The sequence below is a fragment of the Dermacentor silvarum genome, chromosome 2, assembly GCF_013339745.2.
Source record: "Dermacentor silvarum isolate Dsil-2018 chromosome 2, BIME_Dsil_1.4, whole genome shotgun sequence".
Lineage (NCBI taxonomy): Eukaryota > Metazoa > Arthropoda > Arachnida > Ixodida > Ixodidae > Dermacentor > Dermacentor silvarum.
In genome coordinates this window covers 103,745,334-103,761,822 of record NC_051155.1, presented here as the reverse complement: position 1 = coordinate 103,761,822, position 16,489 = coordinate 103,745,334, and the positions used below count along the sequence as shown (strand labels likewise).

At 47.3% G+C, this 16,489-nt stretch overlaps 1 protein-coding gene across 2 annotated transcripts in view; it reads left to right on the top strand.

Moving 5' to 3' along the window:
- LOC119440266 (kelch-like protein 10) overlaps nucleotides 1-8,866 on the top strand; it is a 55,967-nt gene extending 47,101 nt beyond the window's left edge. Inside the window, exons 5-7 of one of the 2 annotated variants that reach the window (XM_037705191.2) lie at nucleotides 2,396-2,518; nucleotides 3,520-3,663; nucleotides 8,772-8,866. In XM_037705191.2, the coding sequence (XP_037561119.2) occupies nucleotides 2,396-2,518; nucleotides 3,520-3,663; nucleotides 8,772-8,809 (305 nt within the window). In that variant the 3' untranslated portion in view covers nucleotides 8,810-8,866. Of the gene's footprint in view, nucleotides 1-1,353; nucleotides 1,580-2,395; nucleotides 2,519-3,519; nucleotides 3,664-8,771 lie in introns of those variants that run through there. The other variant, XM_049661507.1, reaches the window with a different exon arrangement.
- The last annotated feature ends 7,623 nt before the right edge of the window (nucleotides 8,867-16,489 follow it).

Here is a 16,489-nt window from a genome sequence, read left to right as displayed (position 1 = left end):
ATAACTCCGCGCATTAAAAACTTCCTAAAAGAAGCATTGCTGAACCTATTTCTTGGACATGTTTTAAAAAAGACATGCTATCGCAGGTATACGCAGCAGAGAGTTTGACGGAACGATGTCGTATACAGAACAGCACTCAGCACACAGCAAATGAACAGACGCAAAAAAAAAATAAAGGTTGCGGTTGTGCCCTACCTACACAGGACGCCACACCACAGGGGTGGCTCGTCAGCTAAGGCGTTGCGCTGTTGAGCACGAGGTCGCGGGATCAAATCTCGGCCCCGGCGGCCGCATTTCTATGGAGGCGAAATGCAAAAACGCCCGTGTGCTTGCGTTGTAGTGCACGTTAAAGAACCCCAGGTGGTCAAAATTTATCCGGAGCCCTCCACTACGACGTGCCTCATAATCATAACTGGTTATGACACATAAAACCCCAGAAAGAAGAACACTGTCTTAAAACTATTGCTAGTCGCGTCAGCACAAAAGCTCCCAAAACACTTATTAGAGTGCGTCGGTTGATAGGCCCGCGCAGGAAATCTGCCGTTGGGTGTAAAAAGAGACATTGAAATCCTTTTGTGGGTTGTGAAGAGGCAGTGGTGTACGAGGTGTCGCTGTCGTGTGGTAAGAAGTACATAGGACCGACAAGACGGTGTCTTAATGACCGCTTAAGAGAGCATAGTTTAAATATGAAAAATTACCGTGATGGTCATATGTGTGTTCACTCTCATGAATATGGCTGCGCTTCTTTGTTTGTGTGGTTTGGCCAGGCACAGTGATAAAGATGTGCGCGAGATTATTGAGACGCAGGCTTCAATAATTTGACCACCCCAATCAAGGTGCATGGTCAAAGTTGTGTAAGTACTCTTTCTATCGACCTGTTAGATGAAGAAGCAGCCTTTTTTGGAAAACTCAGATGGCCGTATTGATCCCCTACTGTGCATGGTGTATAATCGTGGGTTTTCTGTGAATAAATTGTTGAAGTTAGCGCATTGTGTTGTCAACATCTTCCTTCAGCCTTCGCACGCTGGCGCTGAAAATCATATCCAGGAAACGCGCAGTTTGCGTATCGTCAGAAACGAAGGAATTCGTGGAACGGTGTCAAAGAGGTGCAGACCGCATGTCTCTGGGTGTGTACAAGTACAAAACAATAGAAGGCACTCCAGGAAGACGAGGGATGATTTACGTTCGTAGCACAGGAGGCAACAGCAAAGGCACATCGCGGTCGCGGGGCCGGCAGACACAAACCTGGCCAAGCAAATAAGGGGCACATCACGTTTTCCAGCACATCCATCAAATGGCAAAAGCACATACGCACCCTCAGTAGCCGTTAAAACCTACCCGCTATTTGCGCAGACGATGTGGCGACCGGCGGTCCAGACACAATGACAGCGACGGAGCTGCGCAAGCAAGTCCCACGACTGGAGTCGGTAGAAAGAATGATGGCGGCGAAAAGGAAGCATTCGCTGGCTGTGTACATAAAACAAAAGAAAAATTCTGCGAAGAATTCTATGACAATTCAACAGGCAGCCACCTAACGGCCGAGGGACGCTGTGGAGCCCTGCGCACTCCACTTTGGGTGGCCCATGATGTGGCAGGTGTCTCGACGCAATGCGCGATCTGCAGCACAGCAGAGGAAGAGTCCGTAGAATCGTCACAGAATGTCCAGGCATCCACACGTCCACCAAGACCACCTCCTTGGCGGTGGCACTGTGATTTGTGGATGAAGGTAACAGGAACGCTGCAGACACAAAGCCACGAGCCTCAGGCGAAGTCGGTAGCATAGTCGACGCGAGGAAGCGCCGCCTTGAGCACTCGTGGATACATAGAGCGTTACGACCCAGTTAGGTCTGGAACAAAAAATAAAAAGTTTAAAATGAAAATAAGTGTTGATCTAACTTCGTTCTGTAACACGTGAGAAAGACCATTTATTATTTCTCTTTAGTTGATTTTACTTTGCTTCGGCCTACATCTCTTGACGACCCGATAAAAAGGCACAGGCTAAACAGGATCAATATCAGCCCACTTCTCGGCGTCACACAACCCGTTACAAAATGTTGGTGGCACAGGCTTAGAGGCAGCAATTTTAACGAAGCAATCTGTTTACTTCCACTTTATAGCGCAGAAGGAAACGGAAGCAAAAAGCTGCACGAACAAAAACCTCCGTAGACCTTTCTTTTTTCTTTTGATGGCGGCACGCATCAGTTATGCGTGCAAGACATAGACAACATAAACTTGAAATTTCAAATTGAAATTCCCGCTTAAAGAGCGCGCTGAGAGCCTAGTTAACAATTATTTTTATCATATCTGCCGCTCCAACAAGCATAAACTGAGAATAGTCGGACGACAACGGCCATGGCTCGTTAAACTCGCATTCGTCTTATTTCATTGTTCACAGTGGTCCGCAGCCGGACCACAGTTCCACTGAAGTGGCACAGCGTCGCTCACCTGAAGACACCCCGGAGCACCTTCGCCCTCGCACAGCTCGACGACCAGCTGTATGTCATCGGTGGCTACAATGGTGCGTATGCGCATCTCCTTTATATTTTCTGTGGCTGGACTCACTTCTAACTGGCTACACGATGTCTCGTTCTTGCATGCATTCATCTAATTTTTCGTGGGTGATGCCTGCGCTTCCATTGGGTCTGAAGTGTAACCGATTCAAATGTTGATGTCACACGGACACCATCGCGGGTTGTTTTGAACTGCGATTTTAGTGCGTGCCTGAAAGATCGCGGCATAGTCCAACTGACGCTAGGAGGGAAATAAATCGGAGATAACATATTTAATGTGGTTAACACTGAAGGCGTCCTGTGATGCTGTGCTCGTTTCTTTTTTTTTTTTTCCTTTTCACTCGTTTGAGCAGTTATTACATGTAACGTATAAGACAAAATAGCGCACTATTTTTAATAAGATACAATAGCGCACACCGTTTTGCGACTGCAAAATTACACTAAAAGACTGCATTGCGGTTAGAGAATAATTCACGAACGTGGTACGCAATTCGGACCGCATTAGTTGCCCTCCGTCTTTTTCCGCGACCTGAATAGAGAAATAGAAAAGTTATTCGAGAAAAAGCGTTCGATCTGGCTGCTCTGTAGCGAAAAGCGACGAAATTCAGGCTCGGGTTATTCAACAAACTTGAGGAGTCTTGATAGCAGGGTCACGAGAACAGCACATATGTAATAAACGCAACCTGAATGAAAATCATTTCAGAGGCCCCAAGTTATGCTTTCATTAGGCACAGACATGGGAAACAGGGAAGCTTGCACAAACAAACAAACAGATAAAGAAATAAGCAAACAAAAACACAAAAGAGAAAGAGCAATAACATCTCGAACGCCAGAGGTGAGCGCTATCTTAAGGCACATCAAATAACACGTTGGCACAAGCGAAGGATTTATAATGGTTCGTGGTGCGCTGCATCCGTTCAATTATTGCGCGAATATGTTTTACGCTAGAGTCATTCATGGCCTCTGGCACGTCAACCTTGTCCAAGCAATATGGACATTCATATCGCAGGCAAGACTATCGTATCCACCGTAGAGCGCTATTCACCGCTCGACGGCAGCTGGAGCACAGCCCCGTCGCTGAGTGGGCCCGTGAGCGCCATGGCGGCTTGCCTCGTGTCGGGTGCGGCCATTACCAAGAAGCTATCTGTGCGGGGTAAGCTTTCGGTGGAGTCTTAATGCTGTCTAGGCTCTCTGTAATAATACTTTCCGTCGCGTGGCATTCCACTGTCACGTGGCAAAATTTCGCACTCAGTGATTTGTTGTTCTCACCTCTTATTGTGAATGCTTTAGCATGTGCTTTCGTACTTGATAGCGTCATTTCAGCCGTTTCTCGAGTAGAGCACTGCACGGGCTCGGGCTTACCCGAAAGCCCGGGCCCGGCCCGGCCCGTGGGCCAGGCCGGGCCGGGTAGAGCAGTTTTTTCACGGGCTCGGGCCGGGCTCGGGCACGGCGTGTGCTTTTTGACCCGGGCCCGGGCCGGGCTCAGGTTTTTTGACGCGGGCCCGGGCCGGGCTCGGGCTTTCTGCGAGTTATTCTCGGGCTTCTCAACTCTGAAAAACATGTATTTTTCGGTCTCGGGCCGGGTTCGGGCCAGTTTCGAGTCGGGCTCGGGCCGGGCTCGGGCTTAAGGTAAAGGGGTGGCGGGCCGGGCCGGGCGGGTAACGTAGATTATTTCCGGGCCCGGGCCGGGCCCGGGTCTCGCCATAAAAATTCTGATCGGGCTCGGGCGGGCCGCCCAATGTAAGAACGGGCCCGGGCCGGGCCCGGGCCGCAAAAATCGGCCCGTGCAGTGCTCTATAATCTCGAGTATCATTTGCGAGCGAACTAATATCATAGCGCACACACTTAACTTTCCTAGGTCTGAAATCTGTAACAATAGTAACAACAATCTGTAAGAACGAAAAACACTGCGATTGTCCCAAAGTTTACGGCTGTTGCTGATTTGGTTGTGAAGTTTGGAAATCTAGCCGGCTTTTTGAATGGTTTGTTCCTTGAGAGGAGATGTAAGTTGTATAGCATAGAGCACCATAAGCAACTTTATCTAGACAAATACTGCAGGACTTTGACTATCGCTTTCGATGTGGCAGAGATAAGACGCCATGCTTTAGGTTTTAGTGTTACTGACGCTTACATAAAAAAAGAAAAAAGTTCTGTGGCATGTGCGTCTCCTTCATTCTGCATTGGGATTGTAAACCTCTATCAGAAGATGCAGTTTTCCAAATTAGAAAGCAGCTAAGATAATGGCGATTTCACCGATGTATTTATATTATTATACATATCATCATCATCGTTATTTTATCGTAATCATCATCGCCGTCATCACCAGCTCCTTTATGTACTCTGCGGCACGAACGACTCTCCGAGCAACCGCGATCTCGTATTTGTGTCCCCCGACTCCATCGCTACTATACAAGAGCTGTAATTTCATCGTAACATTAAATCTACCGGTTGCGACTGCGTATCCGTTCTTGTGACACCCGGTCCACTTTTCACCTGTTTTTACGCTTATCATAGGACCAGCTCAGCTCTGTTAGACATTCTTTATGCGCTAGAATATCAGCTACCAGCGTTTTCTTTTAGATCAACCCTGCCCTCTTCCTTTCGCAAGACACTTATGAAGCAAGGGGAGCGAGTGTGTGTGCGTTTGGGAGGGGCCGGGGTCACGCGCGTAATTGATATCTTGGGATCACAACACTAAGGTCATGGGAACTGGGCGAAATTATAGTGAAAAGGGGCAGTACAAGAATACAACTGCTTGGAGCTAAGTATCTCGTATTTCGTGGAAATGTTGATTTGCAGCTCAGGAGATTAATTATTATTTACGCAAAATCCGTACTGATCGGCCTTCCATTTACTTTCGGAGTTCATCGATTGAAGGGTGCGATGCGCCGATTAAGCTGTTACTATTAACACTAGTTCTTCTATGTAGAGGGTGCTTTCATTGCAGTAGCAATTATATATGGACCCTCCAAGCGCATTTCTGCCCCGACTGGCCTCGACATTCAGTTTCAAACTGAATCGCATTTTTTTTCGCGTGCGTTTCCATTTAATACAATAGCAGGACAGCTTTTCCAGAACTCCCTGCGCCCTCGTTTTCGATATTGCCTGGACAGATCTTTGAAATTTGTTGATGAATATTGCAAATAAGGTGCAATTTTTATTAGTTAAAAAATGTAGGTACATTAAACTGTAACCACTTCCAATTTTACCATTTGAACAACTGACCTGAAAGTGCTAATTAAAAAGGTAACACATTAGTCATTATCTTCCAGAAGTTCACGTTATTAGCAGCAAAGTATGTCCGCCTCAGTAGTCATAGAGGCATTGCGTAATCAAGGAGTACAGGAGGCATACGTGAATATCTTGGCAAATATCTACAAGGCTTGCACAGTTACCTTGGTTCTCCACAAGAAAAGTAGAAAGTTGCCCATCAAGAAAGGGGTCAGGCAAGGGGACACAATCTCTCCAATGCTATTCAATGCCTGCTTAGAAGTAATCAAGCTCTTAGGCTGTGAAGGCTTAGGAGTGAGGATCAACGGTGAATACCTCAGCAACCTTCAGTTTGCAGATGATATTGTCGTATTCAGCAACAATGGGGACGAATTAAAGCAAATGATTGAGGACCTTAACCGAGAAAGTGAAATAGAGGGGTTGAATATTAATATGCAGACGACAAACATAATGTTCAATAGCCTGTCAAAGGAACAATAATTCAGGATCGCCAGTCAGCCTCTAGAGCCTGTAAAGGAGTACGTTTATCTAGCTCACTTACTCACAGGGGACCCTGATCACGAGAAAGAAATTTACAGAAGGATAAAATTGGGTTGGAGTGCATACGGCGGGCATTGCCAAGTCCTGACTGGGAGCTTACCACTGTCGTTGAAAAGAAAAGTGTATAATCATTGCTTTCTACCGGTGCTAACATATGGGACAGTAACTTGGAGGTTAACAAAGAAGCTCGAGAACAAATTAAGGACCGCACAAAGAGCGATGGAACGAGAAATGTTAGGCCTAACGTTAAGAGACAGGAAGAGAGCGGTGTAGATCAGAGAGCAAACGGGGATAGCAGATATTCTAGTTGACAATAAGCGGAAAAAATGGACCTGGGCCAGCCATGTAATGCGTAGGATGGATAATCGGTGGACCATTAGAGTTACAGAATGGATACCAAGAGAAGAGAAGCGCAGTCGAGGACGGCAGAAAACTAGGCGGGGTCATGAAGTTAGGAAATTTGCCGGCGCAAGTTGGAATAAGCTAGCGCAAGACAGGGGTAGTTGGAAATCGCAGCGAGAGGCCTTCGTCCTGCAGTGGACATAAATATAGGCTGATGATGATGATGCCCGCCTCACCTAAGAACTCCTCTGCAATAAGCCACTTTCAATACGCTCATAGGGTTTTTATGAAAAAAAAATATGTACGATTTAAAAAAATACCCTTTATAGCGGAAAAAATGCATTTCAGCCTTCATGTTTGAGGCAACATGAAGTTCACCGACCAATTCATTAAAAATTGAAAAACTCACCATCGCTTTGGGCACATTGTAAATCAACTTTAGTGATGTCGGATTATAGCGCGACTGCAGTGGTATCTAAAGAATTTATGTGCTCTCGTTTGCTTATTCGTGACAGGTTATCTGTATAACGCACGTACTCCTCTGCGCTCTAGACAAAATGGTCGTACAGTTGGCGTCATCGGTGGGAAGGAAAAAGAAGAAACCAACCGTTGTTTTACTTTGCACTCTGGCGTCCTCCTTTCTTACGAAGTAAAAACTTCCGAAATTCTCCGCGGTTTACTTCTGTTTATGTGCACGTGTCTCGCGATAACACCACGTGATCCCTTTCCTTAAGTGATAACAAAAGGGGGAAAAAGTTTTTCGAGCTTTGCTTGCATTGGCCCAGTTGTGCTAAAATAAATTGTGTGTGGCCGTCACAAAAGCTACATCAATTTCCCCATGCCACTCTCAACTATATTAGCATACTTCACGTCCATTGTTTCTTTTCTAATTGGCGCGTAGGTTCCATTGCTGAAAGGTAGATTTCACGCAAGGAGCTCGCAGGGTCAAAGCAGTACTGCCCTGATACTTTCCACTCTTAATTTTAAGTCTATACATGGGCTTAGTTGCTACGCCCACTTTGGATGGTTCGACGATCTCGCTCAATAAACAGTAGCAGACACCCAGTGACCTACGTTCTCTACTAGCTTGGGTCACTCGGTATGCGCTGGCTGCGGTCTTGCCGAGCAGAAAGAGAGATGAAGGAATGCAGGGATGTTAACCAGTCAAGAATCCGGTTGGCTACCCTACGCTGGGGGAAGGGAGAAGGGGAAGAGAAAGAAGACCGAGGACGGTCTTCTTTATTTACCCGTAAGGTTTGGTTCTTTATTTACCCGTTTATTTACCCGTAAGGTTTGGTGATTATCATTATCGGATGACATGCGGATATGAAGCAGGTTGCAGAAGAAAGCTGTCGCGGACAGTGCAATCATCTCTCGTGGTTTCTGCCTCAATGTTTATTTTGCGTCATATGAGGGACCGGGAACTCGAAACCCTAGAATAAATACTGAGAAGCTACAGAGCACCATAAATAATTGAATATGTCAGCTTTTCTACAACCACTTCCGGCTGTTCCAGTAGGTGACTGTGCCGTGACGTCGGGACGCAGAACCGGGGTCACGTAGGAGCAGGACTTCGCGATGTTTTGGTGCTCACTCGATCGCCTTCTCGACTCCTCAGCAATAAGCCCACTCCCCTGCGCGGGACACGAAACCAAAAATGGCTCTAGGAAAGCTATTATTGTATATTTAGGGCACTCTGAAGCTTGGGCTCGTATTTTTTCTAGGGTTTGCAATGCTATGACCTTCATTTAATGCAAAAAAAGAGAATGAATGGAAAATATCACGTCCGTAGTCTGTTGCCTTTTGCCCATATAGTTCTAATACTTAAGCAATACAACGGCTTCTGAAATTCATGTGCTGCTATGTAAGAACGAGTCGGTGGCTCATAACTGCTGTTTGGCTTAATCATGTTAGGCGTAGTCACTTGGGCACATGGGGCTCTCTTTATGCCTACTTGCAGATTTCAACTTTGTTTTTGACCCTGCTATCAAATTTTAGTGTAACTCAAAACTGGTGCAGGCCAACTAGGTTTACCAGTACGCTGAATGGCAAAGGTTAGTATCAATCACATGGAGTTCCAATAGCATGGTTGCTCTTCCTGTGCAAGTTCCGATTTGGTTCCCGTTTCGTTTTTTTTTTTTTTTGCAGGAACCCTAGAGGTTCGTGACGCAGGCAACGTCGGCTGAACAGGCGCTTCATCATCCATCTGCCAGCAGCGCATGCTGAGCGCTGGAACGTCTGACTACCCCTGAAGGAGCCAAAGTGTCGCGTCCGGAACTCATTCCTGCCTTCCTCTAAATTTCTAACATCTCTGACCTTGATAAGGACATGAATGCGAGATGAAGAGGCGATGAAGGAAAATGGGCGATCGATAAATGGCGTCGGAGCGCATATGTGTAGCTCTGCATCCGCGTATTTGTTAGTGTTTTTTGTATTTGGAGATAAGGTGACTTATGTATCGCACATGATCATACTCGCTCTGTGGTGCCTCTTTTCACTCTTGAAATAAGTTTAAAGAGTGTGCTTTAGGACGCACTATGGCTCCACGCCGTGCATTATACGCAACAAATTGTTATGCAACTGTTTTCAGCGCCAAAACCACATGTGGAATGTCCGTAGTTTCTGAACGTTGTTTGTGAACCGTTTGATGGTTTGTAATCTGGTAAGGCAACCCTTAGCTGTTAGTAAGGGCCGACGTACGATTCAGAGTAGTAATACGTTGCATAGAGGAGCAGACGACTGACTGTATACTCGATGTTTTCGTTGCTTGCTTATAAGACGTTTCAAATAACACATCGCATTTGCTTATGCGCTTAGTTTGCGGAAGCCGTAGCAAGGGGTCCGAGGTTCATTGATAATCTTTGCAACTACCGCTGTCGAGATTTACCCCAGGTTGCTGGCGTCATCGTCCAACTTCGCGATAGAAGACTTGTGCATGCTGCTGTTAAGCACGGCAGAGCATAAGTTTACAATAGTGGTCACAATATATCCATCCCATGGACGATCACAAGCCGCATCCGACGCAATATCGCAGAGCCTATCAGGCTTGAAATTGAAGCTCGTGTTTCTGAGAGAGAATATAGACAATTTGATTGAGGGCGCCGCGATGATGATGATCATTTAGCGGCATCCCCTTCGAAAAGGGGCCATGACAAATAGTCACCTAGCCTGCTTGATTTAATCAGGTATGCTATACATGTTTTTTATCTAGCATTTTAGTATACACCACCTCAATTTTTTTCTCAACATCGTCATTGTACCATTACCTATGACTCCAAGAGATCCGGTCGTATCAATCACGATATTGCGATCATAGCGCCGTCTACCGCATGACACCATGCTGGTGTGTGGCATCGCGCTCGAAGGTGCACAGCGAGCATGATATTGACGAGTTGCAGGTTTTCGTGTTTTCCAGAGTGGTGTACACATTTTTTTGCGTTTAAGAAAGGTCTTAGCGCGTCGTTACTAAGCTTGAGCTACGATATCACCGCAATGTTAAACGGTGGCGTGCCCAGAGTGGCGGCCACAACTCTGCTCGCGATCGAAATAGCATGCGAGTCAAGTATGAATAGTGTAGATACGTAGCACGCCAGCATACGTGAAACGTCTAATTATTGTATGTGTAACCTTGAACTCTATTAAGCTATCATTCAGGTGACAACAGTCAGACATCTCCGTGTGTTATGCCGCAGGCCGCGCCAGCGTAACGTCCCAATCCAGGTAGCTATCAAAGCTCAGAGGTAACAAGTTTGAGTCGGTGTAGCGCTCCTAAAATTTTCGCGGTACAATTTTCAAAGCATTGCTTACTTGACGTCAGCGAATCGAACTTCAGGACTACAAAATAACGCGTCTAAAATGGTCGTTAATAACACGACTGCCCGGAAAACGACCTGGTGACAGTGACCGTGAATATGCGACGATCAACCACACGCGAACCGTTGCAAGAAAACACACACTCTTAGGTCTGAAGTGATGCCTACGCAAGGGCTCTTCGCTGACTCGCGAGAGCTGGAAAACGAAGAACTATTGCCTGCAACTTTATTCTCTGAAGTAATAGAGCGCGCTATGCGGGGCGTTGGCCACAGTGGCTTGCCAGGGAAATGCGGAAGCGCGGAAGAGGTCATGTGGCCAAAGAGCAGTGGGCACACGGCCACACGGTCCTTGGTTACAGAACGAAAAAATTCACCGACGATTACGATGCTCCCTAATGCGAAATTTGAGCGCAGCACCTTAGCTATTTTGAATTCCGCCGCTTGCGTCGCTCATTGTTCAGAAAGAAAGCGTGCACACAGTAATGCGTGGCTCGCGCGGGGCGCATTCTCTAGCGGCGGTGGCGCGAGCGAAATAGCTCATGCGCAGTGGGTCCGAAGCCCACGCCAGCGCTTTGTTTCCATATATGGTATCGGTGGACGCGCGCTTCACGCTTGTCTTAGTAATGGACGTCATCGGTGACAGGTGACGGCACACGCTACTATGACGCCATCTCGTAGCGGGTCGCCGCCGTGGAGCACTGGCAGCTCATGCGGCACTCCGCTTTCCTCACCCTTTCACCATACTATCGTCGTCCTCCGCCGCTTACTCCTCATGCTTTCTCTGTACCCTTGTCCTCGGCTTTCTTCCTCGCCGAGGCCGACACTCAACGAAGGAACGGTCGCCTAAGAGCGGCGCTCTAAAAGAACACGTCATTTTCTTCGTCGGTACGTACGTCCCCGCGGTTAACTTCCACCAGAACGTTGGTTGCTAAGTACGATAATCTTAGAACACATTTGAAAAGATTAACCTTAATGTGCGTGCACCTGGTCCATTCGCACTAGTTGAACGACTCCAATACGCACCTTTAGTTTTTATCACAGGTTGATTATAGGTGCCGAGTTCGTCACCGTGCACTTCCCGGAAACAAAATCTGAACCTACGCGTGATGAAGCCTATGGCTGTTAAGTCATTTGTATTTATGCTGGCAATTCAATAACGACACTTGCCTGCAACCGCAACGGCGGAGTCCATAGAGTAGCCGCGGCTGAAGTTATGCTTCACATTCGCTTCCCAAAGTTCACTTTTACAGCTGAATAGAGCACAGTGATAGCCCGTTGACCTTGAGCCATTTGAAATTGCAATAACCACATAATATATTAGAATCACCGTAATTCGCAATAACACCGCTACCGTTCCAAGCTGCCGCTGGGAGATACTCAGACATATTTTTGTTCCGTATAGGAAACTGTAGGGACGAATATTTCTAAATATTGTTTGCCGAGAATTTGTCATACAGACACGATTTCTGTAAGTTTGATTTCTGTAATTGCCGCAAGCGCCATAAATTATATCAAACGTTAAGTAGAATATTTCACATAATAAAAAATTATTAAGGGAGCTTCAAGCAAGACGGGTGATAGCAAACTATATTTTTTACGTCGCGAGGTTCCTGCAAATGAAAGAAAGAACAATCTAAAATGAACTCTATCAGGTGTTTCTGAATAAGTGCAACATGTTGAGGTGTGCTTTATAGTAAGTAATGATTAAATTGCGCATAATTGAAGTCTATGACATAAATAAGCGCGCTAAAGAAAATATTCGAAGTAAACAAAGATAGCTGAACTATTCCGTTGGGCGTATGCGCCAAGGACGCATTTTTTGATTAAACTTTGCCCTGGAATTTTGTAACACTGCATATACCGATTCTGTAACGAAGCTCGTTCTACCACTCGTGTTATGCGTCGCGCGTTTGATTTGTCAAAGCAACCGTTCTGCAGCACTGCGTTTTTCCAATCAATTCCGAGAAAAGTAAGTTGTACAAAGTAGAACGATTATAAAAAAAAAGAAAACTTATGAAATGATGCATTCGCAAAGCACGCTGAAGATCCAAGGCGCAGAAATAGAGGCAGATGTAAATGCAATAAAGTACGCGCAAGGCTGGCATTGCGACACGCAATGTGTGACACAATGAATTCGGACTACGACCAGGTCAACGAGCGATCGGAAAGGCTATACGAGCGAATGGTTCATTAATGAACACGGGCGCTGACAGCTTACAACCACTTTAGGTAAGTACAGCAAGTTCGTTTTCCCCGAACCTGACGTGTACGACACTGTCACACTACCAAAGTTTCGAGAGAGAAAGCCGCCCTTCCCGCAAGGCCTAACGTTTTCTCCTTTTTTTTCTCCACATAAGGTGAAAAAACCCCGCGCGTAGTGTGGGGATTTTCTCGCTCGATAGAACTCACGCTACGCTCTCGCCCTCATCATCGAACACACCCCAAGGTCGGTTCGACAAGCAAACAGACACCACACCAGAACATGCCAACTTGCCTTCTACGTATATGCTTCTGACGCCAAGCGGTAGAGGAAGAGTTTGGAAGTAGGGAACGGAATGGGGAAAGGTGGGAGGAGGCAGGGTGGCAGAGGACGGGGCATCCTAGGCGCCGGCAGCGGCAGTGGTCATTAAGCGAATCAAGGCGGAGCAGCTGATTAACGAGAACTACGTGACGGCCGTCCTGCGCACCGGATTTCTCGCGACCGCAGCTGTGGTGAACGCTTTGCTGCTCTTCTTTGTTCCTGGCTCACGTCGTCGACGCAGCGCCGCGCCGTGGTCGTGGCGAAAGGGACGAAGTATGTACGTGTGCGTGTGTGTGTGTGTGTGTGTGGGGGGGGGGGGGGGGGAGCGATACGTGGTTTCTCTGTAGGGCCTTGGCGATCACTTTCCTGCTGAGTTTACAGTTCATTGCGTCTACCAACAGTTAGCTGCAGCGGTAGCTGTACAAAGGATACAGCGAGGACAGGCGCCATTTTTTTTTCTTCTTTTTGCACACGTGTTCGCGCTTTGTACGTGCCAGAGAATGTCCCCATGTCTGCGACGGTCAGAAGGGCTTGTGACGACAAACTGCTGATGCTTCTTTCCACCCGCACGTTGCTTTCTCAACTTTCTTAATTGTTCTAGCGGAGCAGCGAGCTCACATCACCGAGTTGGAGGGAACGACGTAGAAAGCTCGGAACTGTCGGAGGGAGAACGAAACAACTTTATTTTGTAAATTTAGCTTAGTAAGGGGTGGCTACCAGGCGATGCCTTGCATCCACTTCCTCGGCTCTTTTGATGGCCCAAAGTTGAACCTCCAGGCTCGGGTGCCGGAGTATTGCTTCCCACTCTTCAGCGAGGGAACGGCCAGGAGATCTGGTGGGGGGGGTCTTCCCCGCAGTCCCACAGAATAGGATTTAAAGAGGCTATGGACCCACATAATGAGCAGTGCGGGCTAGAGCACTGCACGGGCTGATTTTTTCAGCCCGGCCCGGGCTCGTTTTTACGTTGGGCGGCCCGCCCGAGCCCGACCAATAGTTTTATGGTGAGACCCGGGCCCGGAAATATTCTACGTTACCCGCCCGGCCCGGCCCACCAACCCTTTTACCTTAGGCCCGAGCCCGGTCCGAGGCCGAAAAAGACATGTTTTTCAGAGTCCAGAAGCGCGAGCGTAACTCGCTGCACGATACATGCACACCACCAGAAAGTCCGAGCGCGGCCCGGGCCCGGGTCAAAAAGCACATGCCGTGCCCGAGCCTGGCCCGAGCCCGCGAAAAAACTGCCCTACCCGGCCCGGGCTTTCGGGTAAATCTGAGCCCGTGCAGTGCTCTAGTGTGGGCCAGTCAAGTCAGGGTAAAAGTGTGTGTATATTTGTGGATTGTGAAAGGGGTGCGTTTGGAGTCGGCGCCAAGAGACTTCTTGTCCCTTGGTGAGCTTGAGATGAGGTGGAGATTTTATCCGTCCTGCGAGGCGATAGTGTTGTGCAATATCGTGGTATGTGGTCGGTGGCTCGCTGACCAGGACAAAAAAGAAAAAAAATCGGACAACTGTGCGCAAGCGCGTTCATAAATAACGGCGAAGATGACGTTTTCTATCAATATGCACGACAAATGAGGTCGTCCATCTGCATTCTATACAAGAAAAAGATGTTGGCAATGCGAGAAATGACCAGTAAACGAAGGTAAAGAGCACTTGTCAGGACAAAATTTAGTACTTCGTTTTATGGCAGAAAAGAGGAAAAAAAGAGGTGGTTAGATTGAGGGAAATGAAAAGCCGCAAGATGAAAAGCAAGAAGGTCAAACCGACGAGCGTTCGGTTTGTTAATTACGCGATGCATTTCCGGGGAACACTAAATGTTTAAGTAATCGCTTTTGTAGCAAGTCAAACAGGAAACAAAAATCAGCTAGTGAGTTTGTTAAGTTTTCATCAATATAAAAACAAAGAGCATAACAAACTCTTTAGTCCTCTTTCTAGCATGTAGTGCAAAGTAAAGAGTAGATTATCTTTGGACCCTGCTGTCGCCTGAAATGGCTTGATCTTAAGGCTGCGTGGACAGGTTCTATACAACGTTTACGCTACTGCTTATGCGTTAAGTTGCATATTACCACTGCATCGTTTTGTAAGGTGTACAAAATAAATCCAGCTTAATTGAACGGACATAACACCAATCATTTAAAGGTTCAGTGATGCTGTGGTTGCTTTTTGGATCACTTGGGAGCTGTTCTCATGAGCGTTGTTGTGAACACCGCCGGCTGAATATCATCAGTACATGTAAAATATGCTTGGTTAGATTTTTTTTTTTTCAACGCGTTGGTGGTAACGCGCGTGCGCGCTCGTGTATGTGTGTATTTCTGTTCGTATTTTTTGCTAATTATGGTATATGTGTGATACATATAGGAAGCAGATCGTTGCGCGCGCATCAAGGTCTACCTTCTTAGAGGCCCGCCGACGTGTTCTTTCCTGTGCCCAATTTCTCGCCATTTTAGGAAGCGGTATTAAGAGCACAATGATAATGGTAACATTAGAACAGCTTCTGCAGCACAACGGTACCGCGGAAACATGAAGAAGGAGGCGGCGAGGAGTAAAAAACAGTAATTATATTTTTAATCAAGAGACATTTCATGCGTACGCCTGCTTTGGTATAGGATGGGCCGACATAGACTAATGCTTTCCGTTTAATGCGATTAGTATTCTTACATGACTTCCCGCAGTTTCCGGGGAGCTATCTATCTGTCTGTGCGTGCGTGCGTGCGTGCGTGCGTGCGTGCGTGCGTGCGTGTGTGTGTGTGTGTGTGTGTGTGTGTGTGTGTGTGTGTGTGTGTGTGTGTGTGTGTGTGTGTGTGTGTGTGTGTGTGTGTGTGTGTGTGTGTGTGTGTGTGTGTGTGTGTGTGTGTGTGTGTGTGTGTGTGTGTGTGTGTGTGTGTGTGTGTGTGTGTGTGTGTGTGTGTGTGTGTGCGTGCGTGCGTGCGTGCGTGTGTGTGCGTGCGTGCGTGTGTTCAGCTAACCGTTTTCACGCGAGCCTGGGTCACTTGTAGTCCGTGGTCGAATGATCAGCGCGTGGGGCTGCTGTGCTGAGGGAGTTAAGTTCGAGACCAACCCTAGGACCAACCTGGGTCACCGGGTGTGTGGCACGGAGTACCTATGTGCCGCCCTTCATCGACCCTCTTTGACGCCGACGTGGTTCTCTGCGGATGCGGGACTGGGCATGTGGCATGAACATACGTATACCACTCTTGAACTGCTATGATACCAACTTCGGTCACTGGATATGTGTCAGCAAATGTGTGTAGTTCTTGAATGAACATGTTTGAAGCCGACTTCGGTAACTAGGTAATTGCAACTTGGAATGGGCTGATCTATAATAATAAAAAAAAGATCGTTTTAGTTTCTTCGGTACTCCGCTGTATCGATACCACGTCGCCAACAGACTGCGCAGCGTGTGCACTGGGCAGCAACTTGGCCGTAGCAGCCGTGCAGCGGGAGATGAGGAGCCTGGCTGCATTTCGAGTAGCCTATTTCGCGATGGGTGATTTCGACCAGCTGAATGTACGAGAAAACCTTTGAAGTTTCTCCCGTT